The sequence below is a fragment of the Cygnus atratus genome, chromosome 20 (genome assembly GCF_013377495.2).
Source record: "Cygnus atratus isolate AKBS03 ecotype Queensland, Australia chromosome 20, CAtr_DNAZoo_HiC_assembly, whole genome shotgun sequence".
Classification (NCBI taxonomy): domain Eukaryota; kingdom Metazoa; phylum Chordata; class Aves; order Anseriformes; family Anatidae; genus Cygnus; species Cygnus atratus.
Genome location: NC_066381.1, coordinates 3,296,777 through 3,314,377, shown reverse-complemented (window position 1 = coordinate 3,314,377; position 17,601 = coordinate 3,296,777). Strand labels below are relative to the sequence as shown.

At 52.1% G+C, this 17,601-nt stretch overlaps 1 protein-coding gene across 5 annotated transcripts in view; it reads left to right on the top strand.

Moving 5' to 3' along the window:
* Positions 1 to 17,601, top strand: part of GTF2IRD1 (GTF2I repeat domain containing 1) — a 58,091-nt gene that overhangs the window by 37,769 nt on the left and 2,721 nt on the right. For 2 of the 5 annotated variants that reach the window (XM_035559087.2, XM_035559082.2), the window contains 12 exons: positions 938 to 1,018; positions 2,653 to 2,742; positions 3,107 to 3,169; positions 3,676 to 3,741; positions 4,804 to 4,987; positions 5,906 to 5,964; positions 6,164 to 6,229; positions 7,109 to 7,192; positions 7,982 to 8,165; positions 8,816 to 8,844; positions 13,137 to 13,184; positions 16,370 to 16,447. In XM_035559087.2, the coding sequence (XP_035414980.1) occupies positions 938 to 1,018; positions 2,653 to 2,742; positions 3,107 to 3,169; positions 3,676 to 3,741; positions 4,804 to 4,987; positions 5,906 to 5,964; positions 6,164 to 6,229; positions 7,109 to 7,192; positions 7,982 to 8,165; positions 8,816 to 8,844; positions 13,137 to 13,184; positions 16,370 to 16,447 (1,032 nt within the window). The remainder of the gene's footprint in view (positions 1 to 937; positions 1,019 to 2,652; positions 2,743 to 3,106; positions 3,170 to 3,675; positions 3,742 to 4,803; positions 4,988 to 5,905; positions 5,965 to 6,163; positions 6,230 to 7,108; positions 7,193 to 7,981; positions 8,166 to 8,815; positions 8,845 to 13,136; positions 13,185 to 16,369; positions 16,448 to 17,601) is intronic. The other 3 variants (XM_035559084.2, XM_035559086.2, XM_035559085.2) reach the window with 3 other exon arrangements.

The following is a 17,601-nucleotide window of genomic DNA, read 5'->3' as shown; positions in this document are numbered from 1 at the left end:
CCCCCTCCTGCTGCATGAACAAAATAATTGTGGGTGAACGCCTGGGAACACAGGCTAACCTCGTTGTGCTTCTGAGCACTCTGATAGCCCACTCGGATGGGCAGCTGGGATAAATTCCTAGCGAAAAGCCACTAGAGAAGTTGGCTGTGAAGTACCTTTGAAGTGTGGCCTCAGTTATACAGTTTCCCCACAGGGCACTCCTGTGGGATTTTATCTCCATCTGATAGATGCAGATACAAAGGGTCTTACTCTGTGACCCTCCAATTAGATCCAAAAAGCACGTAAATTGAAATATCAAGACTTAAGCACGTGCTTAAAAATGATGCTAAATGAAGTCTTTCATCTCCAAGTTCCTTTCCACATGAAAGCTGCCAGGACTGGGTCACTGGACGTCAGCTGAGCGGCAGCGATCAGCTGTGTCGGTGCTCTGACCACTGCCAACAAGAAGGAAATGTTTTCCCCAGGCTCAAACGAATTCCCCAGGATTTTTCCCTGGTATGAGGTTGCTGCACTGCTGCCTCATTCACTCGGGGGCTTGGACCCATTTAAATGCCACCAGATAGGCAAAGCTACTCTGAGTGAATTAGTCCCACCCGAAATGAACGAAAATTTGTCTTGAGATAAGTGCCAGCCCAGCTGAGCACAGTGAGAGAGCCTGTGGGCATCGTCCAGAGCCTGACGCAGGTCAGATATTAGGAGAAATTTTTATACCAGAAGGGTTGTGCAGCATTGGAACAGACTGCCCAGGAACGTGGCTGAGTCACCATCCCTTGAGGTCTTCGAGGAACGTGTAGGTTCAACTTAGCAGCATGGCTTAGTGGTGGAGTTGTCAGTACGAGGTTAAAGGTTGGACTGGATGATCTCAGAGTCCTTTTCCAACCTGAATGATTGTATGATTCTGCGCTGGAGATTGTCTTTGGTTGTCTTTCCCCCTTAGGTACCTCAGGAGAGCTGGGTGGGATCAGGCAGATCAAAATTGAGCCGGACGAGCTGGACATCATTCAGATCACAGTTCCAGGTAGGCGCTGGGGTCCTCTTCACAGGGAGTGCTGCATTGCGCTCTCTCAAAGTTTAGCTTGGAGAAGATCCACTTGTGGGGCATCTCCCGGTGCAGGCTGTCCGCCTGGATGCTTGCACCGTTCATTTCTTTACTGAAAGTCATTTTAAAGGGCGTATCAGCAATCGGCTGGGTTTGCTGCTTTCCTTTGGGTGTGGGCTTGGAAGATCCCAGATATTGAGCGTGGGATCTTTTGACAAGGCACTAAATTTAGAAAGCCAGCCTGTTGAAGAAGAGATTGTAAGAACAAGTTTTTTTTAAAGCATTTTAAGCACGTGCTGAAAACATGTTGGATATGGCGACACTGGTGTGTTTCCCCACGTTTCTTCCTGGGAGAGGTTGGTGGTGATACATGGGGACAGAGTTGGGGACAGAGACCGAGCAGCTGGTGCTAGAGTGCAGCTGGGAGCCTTGTTTCCCCAGGAACATCCATTTCTAGAGCAGCTACCTGACCTGGGTAGCGCACCGACTGGTAGGACAACGCTTAGAGCTTAATGAGTGGATAGGTAGCACTTTGCATTTTCAGTGTGCTTTACAAACATTAATTAATAATCTCACCAGAATTAGGGCAGCAACACGACTCCCAACGTGCCCGAGTGCGAGCAATACTGGGAGCAGCAATGATGCCGATCCCCGTTGCACCCAAATTGCTGCAGTCTCCATTGCACCCAAAGGCACCGGTCCCCTTATGCGGGTGATGTTCTGGGAGTCGCTCCAGGATTATCGCAGAAAGGATTTAACGTGTGGTTACTACAGGGGATGGAGAAAGGAGTGAGGGCTAGCGGTAGATCAAACGTTTTCATTTTCAACTTGGCAGCTCGTGGAAGAGAAGAAAGTTAAATGCATGGTGAGCTGGCAGTGCGGGGGAGGAGGAGGTGTTATCACTTCTCCAGAGCCAGGCAGATCACACTTGAAGTCTGGAGTCCACTTTTTATTGCCTTATTTGAAGGTACAGTTCAATCAGAGGGAGTACAGCTTAGGGCAATGAAGATGATTAATAGAAAAGAGGTGCTCATGTACAAGGAGAAATTGATGAAATTTGGATTATTTATCCTGTGAGGAGAAGATTAAGAAGTGACCTGATTGAAGTATTTAAACTAGCTAAAGGTTTATTTAAAGCTAAATTTGGATAGCTCTTTGAGGGCATCGGAGAGTCCTGCATTAGGGGATACAGGTTTAAATTAAGAGGGCATACACATATATATGTAAGGGAGACTTCAGGAGGTGTCATTTCAGGGAGGAAGGCGGCTTTAGTGGAATGGTCTTCCCAAGGTGGAGTCGTTCAGTCAAGCAGCATTAACTTTTTAAGCTAGAACTGAGTGTCCAGATGGAGTTAAGCCAATTAAATCATTCTGAACCATTTTTGCTCTTCACCTTCTGCAGAAGTTAGGAAGAAACTTTTGCTCTTTCCCCTTGGTCTCAGAGGTCAGGTGCATTTTGGGGATGCTGCAGGCCACGGCGTGTGGGGCTCCCACCTGGACTGGGGATGCCCTTAGTGCAGTCCCTGCTGATGGGCCAACCCCCTCTGAAACCTCTTTTTGGGGTTGGTGCCCCTCTCCTTGAAACAAAAGCTGCCCGTGGTGTGTTGTCCACAGACCGATCACCCACTTCAGATGAGATGCACGACCCGGTGACCACGCACATGGCCTCGGAGGAGTCGAGCTACATCCTAGACGCAGTAGCAGGTGATGGAAATGGCACGTCCAGGAGACTGGATGTCCCAGTGCATGGAAAGTCATGCATGTATCAGAAATGAGTAAATGCGAGCCAAGATGATGGGGTCAGAACCCTCTTCCAGAGTCATGGTCTCAGTTGGGCTGGCTGGGAGCTCTGGTAGACAGGGGATGCTTGTTGGGTGCTGCCATGGCATGACCAAGGTTTTGGGGGACAGTGTGACACTGCCAGCCTGAGCCTGTGCTTGGGCAGGGGCTCAGAGCTCAGCGAGAGGCATGGGGGTCGTTGGGTGACGGTGGGGGACCTGGAAGGCTCCTGCTCATATCTGGTCTGGCTTTGCTGGTGCTGGCCACTGCTCACCCTCCTCTTCCTCAGCAGGGACCGAGAAGGGGCCCAGTGAGGAGTCACGGCACGAGGAGAAGCAGATGGAGGCATCAGGTGAGGTTCTGATGAACCCGGAGCATCTCCAATAATTGCAAAGTTCGGGAAATTTAGACGGACACGGATGTATTTTGGGTTGTGTCTGGTGTGCCGTTTACATCATCTGCAAAGCATCCAGCCACCAGAAAGCTCCATGCAGAAGGGCACCCCTGTATTTTGGGGATGCAATGCTCAGCTGATGCGTGCTGGTGACTGGAGCAGATCCCACCAGTGCCACCTCCACGCACGAGCAGGTCTCCATCCTCCCCTCTCGCATTGGTAGCATCTTTTGCCCAGACTTACATTTTCCCTATTTTTCCTCCTTGCTGCTGCTCAGCGGGGAGATTAGTGCTGCATCCCTGCCCTTCCTCGCTCAGAGCTGAATTTGGAGGCAGCTGCCACAGGACCAGCTCTGACTTTGGAGGCAGGATGAGCTCACGAGGGCTGCTCACCTTCGCTGCATATCGCTTGCACTGGAGGCAGCGGGTTTCTCAGAGCATCTCTCCTTTTTTTTTTTTTTGCAGATGGTATAGGGGACGTTTTAAGTCATTTGAGGAAACAAGTGGAAATTTTGTTCAACACGAGATACGGTGAGCTGGTCATCGACACGTGTGTGTAATGCCAAGTGCTGCCTTCGGCCACGGGGAGCTCCTAATTGCTAAGAAATGTCACCTACCATTTCCAAACCGGTTGCCGAGGAAAGGTGCAATCTAATTTGTTCATTTGCTGTCTGCCGGGCTTGTGAACGCATCTGAAGTCTCCCTGGGCCTCGTTATTGCAGCTCTTCCCCTTGGCTTCCTCGATGCCTTTTTGCTGGCTGCAGCCCAGGAGTTGTGGCGGTGACCTTCAGCCTTCCTCCCGCAGAGATGGGGGCTGGCAGGGCTGCCCAGCACTCGTTTGAAATATCCAAGAGGGTTTTCCATCCGTCTGGGCTGTGTCGTGGCCAGGAGGGCTGGCCAGGTGCAGGGGCCAGCACTTGGCGTGCCCTGCCCTGGGGGCACACACCAAGCATCCCATGCTCCCTCCTCCTCGCAAGGAAAGGCAAAGAGGTCTGCTGGGGAGCACGCTGTAAAAAATAACAAAAAGCAGGTTATTGCCTGCTTTCGGTGCCAAAGGATGCGTCTCCTAACTTAATTAAGTTGATCAGGGCATTCGGAGTTGCAGAAAAAATATGTATTTTACCTCCCACTACTTTATATAAAGGTTACTTAACTCAGGGAAAATGCAAGTGAGCTTATGTGCACCTTGTGAGCTGGCAGAAGGTTTCTCTGCTGCTGGGGACAGAAGGTGCAGCTCTGCCCGTGCGGCCCCAAAATGCCAGAGGCAGAGCAGTGAGAGCCGACATCCCCTCTCCTTGTGTGGCCGAGGGTTGGCCGTGAGGTCTGGGCGTGGGGTCCCCGATGCAAACACTTGCAGCTGCGTCAGGACGTGTTACTAAGGGCTGGTCACATAAAAGCAGAAAACTCAAATGAAAGTCCTGGTGGCTGCCTGGCTTCATGCCTTGACTCCCATCCACCTGCATCAGGCGGACAGGACATCCCTACCAGCATAACCAGAAAAGTCCCCAAAACCTCTCCAACCCCCACTGATGTATCGTGTCTCTGCTGCCTTGATCCAACGGGGCAAGCTAACGAGACGTGGTCCTCCCGCAGCGAAAGCCATAGGAATATCGGAGCCAGTCAAAGTCCCCTACTCCAAGTTCCTGATGTACCCCGAGGACCTGTTCGTCGTAGGCTTGCCGGAGGGCATCCTGCTGCGGCGCCCCAACTGCTTCGGGATTGCAAAGCTGAAGAAGATCCTGCAAGCGAGCAACAACATCCAGTTTGTCATTAAAAGGTGAGGCAAGTGGAGTGCCCGTCCCGCGGGGAGGATGCTGCAGCTCGGAGCTCTTGCTCCTGGGGACGCGGCCGCGATGCAGTGTCCTGGAGAGCACCCATCACTTGGTCACCATCAGTGAATTTGTTTGATTAGAAGCCATCAAATGATGTGGCCTTGGTGGAGCAGTCCCCAAGGAGTCAGCGGCGTTGCTGTTGGTCTCTCCCTTTGTCTTTTTGTTTTGAAAGTCACCTTTGCAAGGGTTTGGCCTTAGGAGCAGGGAGCACCCATGGGTGCCAGGCATGGGGCAAGGAGGGGCTGGGTGCCCCAGAGGGTTTTCCTGCGTGCAGTGGCTCCAGCCAAGGTCCAGATGTGCACATCTGTGTCCCAGAGGGGTGTCGCATGCTACAGGCATCAGGCAGATGCTGTCCTTGCACTGAGGGGGTGTCACAGAAGCTGGGGGGAGCTGTAAGAAGCCACTGTCAACACGCAGCAATGGCGTTGGGAAAGAATCCTGCAGAGATGGGTTTTTAAATGTCTTTAGGTATCTTTGAGGGTTTCTCACCCAAACAATGACAATTTCGTGTGCCAATTGTATGTTGAAAGCAGTTAGGCAGGCTTTTCCTGTCCCCGAGACACATGCAGGACCACATCTCATAAAAGTTTGTAGGCACTGATTTAAGCTGCTCAGCCGGCGCAGGCTTAATCTTATCCCATGGAGTGTTACATGGGCTCACTAAAGAGGCTGTCAGCATGAAAATTATTTCCGAAGTTCCCCTGCTGTATTGCAGGAGCTTTAAAATTGCATTAGCCAGATATGTTTAGTGGGTTTGCGGCTGGAGGAGCGTTATCCTCGGTGATGGATGGAGCAGTAAAACGTTGATGGCTTTGCTGGATGGGGGCTCGCTCACGCTGCGCCTGCTTCTCGCTCTTTTCCAGGCCAGAGCTGCTGGCAGAGGGCGTTAAGGAGATGGCATCGGACAGCCCAGGAGCCAAAGGTAGGCTTCAAAGCGCCATTAAGGGCAGGGTACGAGAGGAACAAGGGCATTTCCCTGCTGCACATCTCGTGCCGTCTCTCTCCACCTCATTTTTGGCCCATGCAAAGGCAGCCGTGGCGTTCAGCGCTGCCGAGCCCAGCCCTTGTGCATCCCCTCGGTGGTACCGCAGGTCCTAACGCCTCTGTGTCCCCTGCCCCAGCTGCCGGCGAGAGGGACTGCAGTGAGACGCTGCTGGACGACGCTGTGAAGAGGCAGGGCTTCCAAGGTGAGCCCCAAGAGGCCTTCGGGACGGGCCTGCATGTACCGGGGGACTTTGGGGAACATCCCGTGGCCACCACAGAGCCCTCATGGCAGGGGCGTGGAGGCTCCACCTCATTGCATGGAGGCAACAGATGTGGAAAAGGAGCTGCCATGAGATTTTAGGGATTGAGGGACTGGTAGAGGAGAGAATCAAGGGTGGGAGGGAGAAAAGGAAAGGAGACAGGGCGAGAGAGAGGCAGTAGACAAGCTGGAAGATGGATGCGCAGCCAGGAGCAGGTCCCGCAGGTCCATGGGAGAGCCTTGAAGTGCTCTGGATGGTGCCCTAATTAAACAGCTTTGCTTATCTCGCCATCTGACCTTGCGAGACACATAATTAAGCCTTGTAAGATTCGGGGTTTGCATTTTTTGTGGCTTTTTCCACCCGGGTGATGTTTGTACAAACACCACTCCCACCACAGCACATCTCCAGCGTGGGGTGCATCTTTTTGGGGCAGCTCAAAAAATCAGGGGAAGGAGCAGCCACGGAGAGCCCCTGGCTTGTTATGGGCGAGTGCTGCCCCACTCGAGCAGTCCACGAAGAGGGATGGAGGCTTTTAAAGGGCTTTGGCTTTTCAGGCAGGGTTTTGAGCGTGCTTTATTTTAACGCTGCTAATTATCACAACTGAATCTTCGATTTCATGCAGCTTTTAGTCTTAGCAAACAGGCAGGGGAAAAAACATATTTCTGTTTAGATTATTTTTAAGGACTTTGAATGGCCTACTCCAGAGATTAGCTAATTGCAAGATAAGGACTTTCCTATAATTAGAAAATCGTATTACTTAAAAGTCACTGAGTGCCTTTTAATTTAACAGCAGAAGTCCATAATTGTTTCTTTATTTTACAGAAAATTATGATGCCAGGCTTTCCAGAATAGACATTGCTAACACACTGCGGGAACAAGTCCAGGACCTGTTCAATAAGAAATACGGTGAGGAATCGGGGTGGGAGTTATTTTCATTCCCCTCTCTCCCCTCCCTGACTTTTTGCCCCCATCCCTCCCTCTCCCCCACCACGTCCTTGCTGGGTGCTTCCATTTGTCTCCCCCTTCCCCTGCGGAGCGGCTGGTGTTTTGCTGGGTGCCCGAGGACGGGAGTTGCTGTTTCCCAGGGAGGGGAACAAGGTCTCTGCCTCAGGCACTGGCTGTGTAGGTGGCTCCCACACAGAGCCCTTTGTGCCGTCCCTAGATGGGCTTTTCCATATTTTATCCCCCCTCGGTGCAGAACAGCGATGGTGATTTCATTAGCGGAGCTGGAGAGATTTGTCCGAGTGCCTAGGGATGGGGGTGGAAGAGAATAAGGGGGGGCCATATAGGAAGTGCTTGGATGTTAGGTACCGTTCTTCCCATCTTTTAGGGTCTTTTAGGGACACCTTCTTGGGCTCTGCAGGGTATCCCCATGCCCTGCCCACCCAAGCACCTGCTGTGTATCATGCAAGGCAAGGCAATGCCTTTATCCCGTTTTCTAGATGGGGTGAGACTTGCCCAGGTTCCCCAGGACCTGCTCTTCATCAGCCAGCAAGCCAGCGTAATTATTGCCAGGCAACCCGTAGGCTCAGTCCTACAGCCAGACATCAGAGAGGGGACAGGGATGTGAAGTTATCTCCAAATAATGTCCCCAAGCAAACACCGGGGTTTGGGTGGGACTGGGGGTGGAGCCAGAGCCACGGTCAAGGCCACATCCCTGCCATCCTGCACGCTTACCTCTTGCTTCTCTTCCAGGTGAAGCCTTGGGGATCAAATACCCCGTACAAGTGCCATACAAGCGGATCAAAAGCAATCCGGGGTCGGTGATCATCGAGGGGCTGCCCCCCGGCATCCCCTTCCGCAAGCCCTGCACCTTTGGCTCTCAGAACCTGGAGAGGATATTGGCCGTGGCCGATAAAATCAAGTTCACAGTGACGAGGTACGGCCCCCAGAGCTGCCTGCACCCTGCGGGCAGGGGGAAAGCAGAGGGAGCTGGCACGGGGCTGCTGTGCCCCAACCTAAATGCACCGCAGGCTCCGCCAGCCCCTATAAATGCAGCACAGACCTCCAGCCCCAAGACAGCAATTCGACTGGCAGTTAATGCTTTGGAGTGGGTCATAAAATGGAGCCTCCTCCTGCTCCTTCCTCCCGCCTGCTGCCCAGGGAGGAGGTGGGAAGGGGCTGAGAGTGGCGCCGGCAGGGCTGCAGCCCCCAAAATGGCTCTGTGGGAGATCTCAGGGCACCGGGTGCGTGGGCAGAGAAATCCCAAACAGCTTTTCTAGGACTTGAGGTGGGATAAAAGTGGACGGTGCTAGTGCTGGAGTGAGAGCAGAGAGCCGGGCTCCTGCAGCAGGGGGACACCACTCCATCAGCAAGTTCTGCAGCCAAACTGGGGGGGCACCAGTAGGGACGGGGAAGGCACTGGTGCAAATGCGTCGGGGAAACAGGTTCATGTGAATCCATCGCTCTTGCTGGGCCATGCTGCGTGTCTTCATACCCACAAAGAGCGTGCTGCCCAGAGCTGGGAGTGTGGGGTTCATTCCTGGTGACGTTTCATTTGAAATCTTCTTTTTTCCTTCTTTTTTACAGGCCTTTCCAAGGACTCATCCCCAAACCCGGTAAGAGATGATGCCTTTTTGCCTAAGCAACGTGTTGGCTCGGTGTTTATTATTGGGCAGGGAGCTGTGTGGTGTGAATGGTGCGCTGATTTTATCAGCTGGAAGAAGGTTGTCACCGACCTTGCTTTCCTGCGTTTCCCATTTATTTATTTTTTGCCATTATTTGATGCATCTGAGGATGTTCCCCCGACCGAGGCAGCTGGCCTCCGCTTCATGCAGTTGTACTGCTGCTATTTCCTTCAAATGACAGCGTTTTTAAAGAGCTAATCTAGGGCAGGAATCCAGGTTCTGCATTTAAGAAAGCACACGCTCCTAAAAGTAAATACCTTGCAATTAGCTGAGGGTTCACCAGCAGGGTGCCAGGGAGGGGGGAGCGCTGCGGGACCCCCATCGGTCTGCACCGGTCTGCAGCTCCGTCTCTCCCTCCTGGGCTCTCTGGAAAAGAGCTGCTGCTAGAAATGCAGTTAAAAACCTGTCTTTGTTTTAAATGTCTGCAATCACAGCCAATGGAAGAGCACAGATGGGTGCAAAAACCGTTGTCGTCTTTATTGATGGCTTTCCATTTCCTTGGCCAGCCTCCACGGAGATGGCACAGTTTAGGGAAGAAAAATATGACAGAGAGGAAAACATTTGTATGGCCTTATTGGATGCTGCAGAGAGGTGGTAGACTCCAGAGACGGCTCCGACAAAAGGAGGTCTGTCTGCGAAACTGGGAGAGGGGCTGCGCAGCACAATTCCCTGCCTGGCCACGTCCACGGAGAAGTCCCCTGAGACCTCCTCAGGCTTTGGGTCAGCCTCCTTATCTCCTTATCAGCCTCCTTATCTCGCGTCGGCCGGATCTTTAACCGAGCCTTGGGTGAATGCCAGTTTAGCAGAACGTGGCTTTTCCGGGGGATCACAGGGACGTAGCACTGGGGCGAGCCGAGGGCGCGCCCGCTCCTCCAGCCCTTCCCGTTCCCCTGCCGTAACCGGGGTAATTGCGTTAGGAGACACCGATCTGACACAAATCTCACCGTTAGCAAAGGAGCACATCAGAAGGCAAATATTTCAGCCTGCCAGCTGGCTTGGAAATGCAGCGTGATAAATAGAGATGTAGAAGAGTTTGATTTTATTTTCCATGCACGTTTTTTTTCCCTCCTTCTCCAGCTGAACGTTCGCACCACGGGTTTGCCCACGCTAGCACAAAATCAAAGACGTTTTATTCCGTGTATTGTCTTACCTAGAGGGCTCCGGAGGAGGTCACGGCATCCCTGCCCCCCAAAAAAATCCCCACTGACAGCAATTAACCTCTCTCCTGCTTTTCCATCGTCTCACACCTCGGTGGATGGTGGCCACGCAGTGGCACATCCCTTGCGTTTCCTTCGATTGCTTTTTATCTGCCTTAACAAAATTAATGATTTCAAAATAGCCATAGATCATAAAAAATTCAGATTTAAGAGAGGTTGTCATGTTCTTTTTGCCTCAATCTTTTGTAGTGAAGTCCTGCCACATGAAATTAAGACCAACAGAAGTGCATGCTTGGCATTAAAACAAAATCAATGAACATCTCTTTTATTTCACGGAGGAGCGGTAAAATAAAAGCAATGGCTACTCCCAAACAGGAGGGTATTGCAAAGGCACCTGAAAGTCAGAAAGCCCAGGAGATGACTTTATAGATATAAGGGAGGTTACATTTTCATGGCTCATCTTGGCCAAAATTCATGTGAAAAATATACGTTTTAAGGAAGAAAGGAGATTGAACATAAACTTTTTTTATAAAAAATCACTTTGGTGTGATTTTAGTTGGTTTAAGCTGAATTAACAGCATTTTGTTTGCTCTAAGCTAGTTGTGCACCCTCTGCATGGCAAATAACTGCCCAAATAACCGCAGGGATGCAGGGGAACAGGTTCTCTGTTGCTCTCCTAATTTTAGGAGAACCCATTTTTTGAGTGCAACAGAAACAGATGAATTGATTTAAATATAATGCAAGTGCCTGGCGCTCTTTTTCTCCAAATTATCTGTAATTTCTCTGCCAAGATGCTTTCTCCCTTATAGCTGTGGGGATGAGATCGGCCGATGCCTGTGTGCACAGAGGTGCTCTCTGGGCTCAGAAGAAGGTGTTTTGGAGAATGAGGCCATTTTGGGGGAAAAGCAAACCCCGAGGTGATGGGGAGCCGTGGGTGCTCCCCCGTGTCCACAGCAGGCCAGCATCTGTAGCGTAGTTGTTCAGCACAGGTTTCCAGCTGCCTTTCAAGGCTCAGCAGCGGTCCTGATGCTGCTGGCACAGCTGCCAACACCTTATCCACGTGCTGCTCCCTGCAGCGAGCGTTCCTGTCCCGCGGGGATGCTGCACCAGGGGCTTGCACGCCTCTGCACCCCAAACCAGGCACAGCGCAGCCAGGGGGCCGGGGTTCCCACGCGGCTCTGTCCCCTCTGGCCTGCAGAGGCTGGCATTTTGTCTTCCAGTTCCTTTTCTTCCCACTGCTGTTGTCTGCTCGGTGCAAAAGACCTTCACACTCCCCTTTTGACAGCAGAGCGATCCTTCTGCATTCAGACAGAAGTGGGGGAGCAGGGGTGAAGCGCGAGTGCTACAAACACAGCACTTAGCCTTTCTTTTCTTCTTTCCTGAGGCACAGAGATACAAAACAGGCTTAATTTGAGCCTTCGAAAAAAAAAAAATCAGGCATAAGTAATCTAGCAAAAAAAAAAATATCTTTCTGTATGTTAATTTTTATGTGCTTTGATTGAAAATGTACACCAGCTCCATCTGTCCTATTCCCCAACCTCCCCACCACCCTGATAGATTATTTCCCACACTCCAATTAATAAAGTAGGGCAGGCAGTGTTCTTTAATTAAAAAAACCACACATCCAGGCATCCTTTTTTTTTTTTTTTTAATCACAAGAGCACAATCCTCCGCAAGACTTTGATGAGATGTGCCTCACATTGGAAACTCCGAACCACAAAAAAAAAAAAAACAACGAGAGAAAAGCACTTGGATGCAGCAGGAACCGGAGCAGAGCGTGGCTCTCTCCATCCCCACGGCTCCCGGGCAGCCCCACATCCCTCAGCCCCCTGTTTAAGCCCCGTGAGAGCCGCTGGGTTGTTGTTCCTTCTGCTCTGCCTTCCTTTATCCAGGATGACTTATTTCTTGTTTTACCGTTAAGCTGGTCAGCGTTGTTAGTCTGAAGGTGGAACATGGAGCAGATGATGATGTAAACGGCTGTGTGGCTTCGAAGCCTGTTTTAAGCACCTCTGTGGTTGGGATCACCGTGATCTTTGCTTTTTTTGTTGTTGTTTTTTCCTCCTTTTCCCTTCCACGTGGTGCACACAGCATCCCCACATACACGAAGGCAGTGCCATCGCGCAGCCGATCCCAGCCTTGCAGTTCCTTTGCTTTGCTCCCACTCCTCACAGCCTCATGTCCTGCTGTGGTCTTCAGAGACCCCCAAACCCCTTTTTTTCTGCACTTTGCAGGGAGCTGGGCGCTGCCTTGTCCTGGCGGTGCTGCGGCACGTGCGTGCTCTGCACACGAGAGCAGCGGCCGTGACCCTGGTGGGTGGCTGAGCACACCTGGGTTACCAGGGCAAGAAATTCAATTATCTTTCTTAATCAGCCTGATTTAATAACAGCACCTTGACATCTTCACCTGAAGGTGAAAATGTTTGGCTTTATTTTATTTATTTCCAAATAAATACAAATTAAAATATACTTTAAGAGCTCCCAGACCTGCCTTCGCGCCCTGCCCATGCTCCAGTACCCCGACCCTTCTCCCCAGCGGGTTTCCCTTGCCTGTGCAGGCGTGTCCCATCTGCATTTCTTCCTCTTTGCATTGCACATTCACCAAAATATTTTGTGCAGTGACTGCTTTCCCGGACCTCCTTGAACTGTTTGCTTTTCTGCCTCTTTTGAGGGGTGTGATGTTGCTCCTCTCTGCACTCAGCAAATTCGGCGGCGCCCCCCGTAGCTGCAGAACTAACCCAACTCCCCTTTGCTTTCCATCTGCTCCAACCTCACGTTTTCCCTCCCTCCCAAGTGTCCCCCAGGCTCTTTAGGGGCACATCATAGCCCCGTGGGATGCTCGGGGCCTTAGGCACTTCCCCAGATCAGCCCCTGGGCCGTGCAGCCTGCCCAGCAGGTCAGCCACCGCCAGCTCTGTGCCGCAAGGACTCGGGACCAGAGCAACCTTAGTCGGGACAGCATCGCCCTGCGTTTTGCTTTTGTTTGTGAACACAGAACCAAGCTGTAGCACTCATTGCTCTCTTTTTCTTTCTCTCTCTTTTTTTTTTTCTTCTTTTAACTTGCGCTGTAGCCCCTAGACGGATAACGTCATTGGAAAAAGCGTACGCTGCCTTGAATGGTACGTAGCTCAGTTGGTGCATCGTAGATGGTAGCAGACAAGAAATGCACTTGCCTATTAATGTGGGAATGAAAATGCGTTAAAACTCCAAATTTCAGGTATTTTTTCCTCTCTGCTGTGTTTCCCTGTGGCACCAAGCCCGGAGTGGTGCAGGCCGTGTGCACCAGCCCTGTGTTGTGGTGCTGATGCTCTCTCCTCCGCAGGGCTGTGGCCGTCGGTGCCAGCTCTGCTCGAGGCACGCCGACCTGACAAGTCACGCTTAGCTCATCCCCGTGGCCCAGCAGTTAATGTGTTAAAAGGTCCCCTGCCATTCGCAGTGAGCACTTGCACAGATTGGGGGCTGTTTTTTTGGGGGGGGTTGGTTTGTTTTTTGTTTTTCTTTGCTTTAACACGCTCTGGGCACTGGTGTGCAGCTGTGCAGGCTCCAAGGATTTAACGTCTCTGCTAACTTAGGAGCAGAGGAGCTTGCCTGGTGCTTGCCTCAGCGGAACCAGGCTTATTCCCAGCATCTGGAGTTCTGGCCATGTCTGGTTGCTCACCGCGTGCTCCTGCACATTTCTAGTTGTGCTTTGAGAACACGCAGAGGCGGAGCTGCCTCTGTCTGCGTTAACCCCAGGTCACTGCGGAGCAGCCGCAGCAATGTTAGCGGGTCTATTCCGGATTTACACTGGTGTCACTGAACTGCACCCTGAGAAGATTTGGAAGGTGAGGAGAGGTGCGTGTGTGTCCTCTGGAGGCTCAGGGCCAGATCCTGACAGCCGTCAGCACGCTGATCCCAAGCCCAGTGGTGTGCTCCATTGAAATCAGAGGGATTGCCCCAAGGAGGGGCCATCTGCTTGCGAGGGCAGTGGGTACCAGGCCGTGGGGACATAATTTGGGCAGTGGTCACCTCCTGGTGGACATGCTGGAGCACCCGCGTGTTCAGATAACGGCGGGGTTCATTCATCACCTGGGTTCGGGGTGCGGACACCCGCGGTGCCCCGTGAGCATCCCCAGCTCGTGCCTGGGCTCAGTGCAGGCGTAAGCGTGACCCTGCTGAGTTAATTGCTAGAGGCAGGGAGTCCTGATCCGGTGATAAAATAGCAATAAGCACATTACAGATTTTGGGAAAAAAAATAGTCAACTGGCTACTTATTTAATTAAAAAATAATAATAAATTAAATAGATAGCACAGATTTGAACCCAGCAGCGTTCATAAACCTGCTTTTTGTTCAGGACTTAGCACATCCTTGGTGGCATGTTGTCCCAAACCAAATGTCTAAGGTAAAGGTAGATCGAGATCTCTCTTGCCCAGGGGTGGTGGGGACACAGAGGATGCAGGGGCAGGTCCCTGGGAAGCAGCACCGCAGGACGGAGCCTCCTCTCTGGCTTCTCTGTTACGCATGCTCAGTTCCAGCTTTTTTGTGGCATTGGCTTGTGTCCCCGGATGGGAATTCGGGAGCGCTGCCCGTTGCACAAGCCACCACAAGGCAGAAAAAAAAACCTCGGGATTGTATTTCTGCCAGTTGGGTCTCCCGGGGCATTAGCGGAAAGGAAAGAGCTTCTGCGTTTTTCAGTCTCAGAGGAAAATGAACCAAGTGAGAACAACGTCATTTTGATGTTTCTTTGTCTGCTACCATCTATACCTCCATGCGGGTGTGTTCGTACATCCCAGCAACTGAGCATAAATGACAAGGAAGTCACAGAGGGAGCCCGCAGGGTTTGCCCCCGCCAGCCCCCTTGCAGCAGTGCCACGGCCTCAGGAGAGGCACGGCAAGCAGACGTCTTGTTTCTTGAAACCAGAGGTCCTTGGAGATGTTTGTTTTATTTTCTTCCATTTTACTTATTTTTCACTCCATCCCTTTCGAGCTCCTTTTGTTGCCATTTCTGGATCTGAAGTACAACTTGGCCCAAAGGCTCCTTCACAGAAACTTCTCCCCTTTGCTCCCAGTTATGTCTGGGCATACAAAACTGCCGTTTTCAGGCTCAGCAGCTCGAGAAGAGGCTTTGCTGGGGCCGTATCCTGGGGCAGCAGGGCACTGAGATGTAAGGGTGGCAGCTTCCTCCCAGGACCGAGCCCTGCAGCAGCCGAAGCGCGTAGCTCCTGCTGCGAGTAGCAGTGCTGAGCGCCAGCCTCCAAATCCCCTCTCAGGGAGGCAGGGACCCACGTGAGGTTTTCCATGCGTACATAAAACAAAATTTCAAGCCACGTGATTGCTCAAAATCAAATTAAATAGCCCCAGGCTGCGGGCAGAGGATGCTCAGGTCCTTCACAGCTGTGCCAAGGCTCGCAGCGTTCACCTTGGTATTTTAAATAACCTCCCCTGGGCAAAAATACGTGACTTGAGCATGGCAAGCTCGCTGCGTGGAGGTGACGTCTCTGTGATTCCCGTATTTAAGGAGCCGAATTAAATTCCCATGTAATGGTGGGCATGCACATCCCAGCTCACCGGCATCTGCTTTAGAGCAGCGGGGACCAGCTCGGTTTGGCTGGGAAGGCGGCGCCCATCCCTGCTCTGCCCAGCTTGGGTGCCGTGGTCCTGCCTCGTGTCCCAGGGCTGGGGGGGTGAGCCACACAGAGAGGTGGAAAAGCTTCATTTGGGCTGCCCTTTATGTCTGTGGGGTGGGAAAGCATCCCGGGGAGCAGGTACCGCAGATGGTCATTTTATCCTGGAGCCCCCTGAGGATGCTGAATAGCTGGGGAAAAGTCTCCTGGCACGGGCATGTCATTTAAAAGGAGAGAGCGGAGAAGAAACTGGTTGGCGTGATGAGGATAATTAAAAAAGCTAGTAAAGCCAAGCTGATTATATGGCATATTATAAAACAATACTGTACTTAGGAGCCCGGCTATAAAAGCGCTATCTCATTCCTTGATATCACTTGTGGGAGCATTTGTGGCGCTCAGGGCCTGAGTCTCCATTGCTTTGCATATTTTGCAGTCATTTCCAGCACCGCAAAGTGGATGTAAAATGCTCTCAGCCATGGAAGCACATGGCAAATGCAGATTTGGCAGCATTTTATAGCTACCGCACGCTGCTCTGAAAGGTGACGGAAGGTGCGAGCGAAGAAAAGCCGCGTCTGAGGTGTCCCCGCGTCGGGCTCGGACGGAGGGGTGTCTCGAGACGCAGCGCCGTGGCGGTGGGGTGGGTTTTCCAGGGGTCAGGAAGAAACGGGAGGTTTTATTCCCTGACCTTTTTGCTTTGCAGATGAGGACGATGCCAACAGGCTCGGAGAGAAGGTGATTCTCCGAGAGCAAGTGAAAGAGCTTTTCAATGAAAAATACGGTGAGTCTCCCATCTGCACACAGAGCAAGGCGAGTTTGTTTTTGCTGACAGCAGCCGTAGTTAAAATTAATTAGGCTGAAGGGCTCTATTTATAGGCCGAGCACACGGCAGCCTGCTGCAGCACAGGTTTCCTCCCGCTGCTTCGCGTTGCAGCCCGTCCCCGGGGATGCTCCCGCGCCTCGCTCCCGCAGGTGGGACCGTGACCTTCTTGTTGACAGCTCATCCTTGGAGCGGGGAGGGAGGAGGGTGAAACGCAGCCTGGGAGCAGGATTTGTTCAGGCTACCGTCAGCCTTTGATGCGTTTTTGATGCGTCCTGAGCTAACGCGAGCCGTGGTGCGTGCCTGCCCTGCGCCAGCCTGCTGGAGCTGCGGCAGAAAAGCAGGTCAGGAGGTGGAGGGAGATTTGCAAATGCCCTTTGCGGATTCCTTGTGCTGCCTGGCGAGCCCACCCATCCCAGCTGGTCGTTGGGAAAAGGCGTCATAGGAAAATCAACTGGAAGTTGTGAGAAATAGGAGCTGGGGTAGGATGTAAATAATTGCTTGAAAAAGAAGGGAAACGGCCAAGTGATGGCAAAGAGGTGGGGAGAGAGGCTTGTAAAACCCTGACCAGCACAGAAGGGAGGGATGCTTGCTGTTCCCCAAAGTGCAGGAACTAAAGGGGGACCCAGAGGAATGGGCAGTGGGCTTAAACAACACAGAAGGAAGTACTTCTAATGGAGCATGCCATTAAATTGTCATATTTTGCTGCCATAGGATGTTGTGGAAGCCAAAGGGAAGAAGGAATTCAAAAAGTGGGCAAGAGCAGTTCCTGCGGCACAGGGCTCCTGGGGGCTGCTGAATGCAGCATGCTGGATTTGATCTCCACACCCCAGTGACCCCCCAAACTGCCTAAGAGAGCCGAGGAGAGACGGATAAATCCCTCTCATTTGCCCTGCTTCTGCATCCTCCCATGCTGGTGCTGGCCCAGCCACGGGCACGGTGCTGGGCTCGCTGGGTGCATGGTACAAGCACGGCAGTGGGTGTGCTCTGCACTGAGCAGGGGTGCTGGGGCCGTGAACCAGTCTCCACGTGAGGCTCCTAGAGACCAATGGAGACCAACAGTTTAGAGGCAGGCAATAAATTGGACAGGCAGACATGAAACAGGTTGGTGGGAC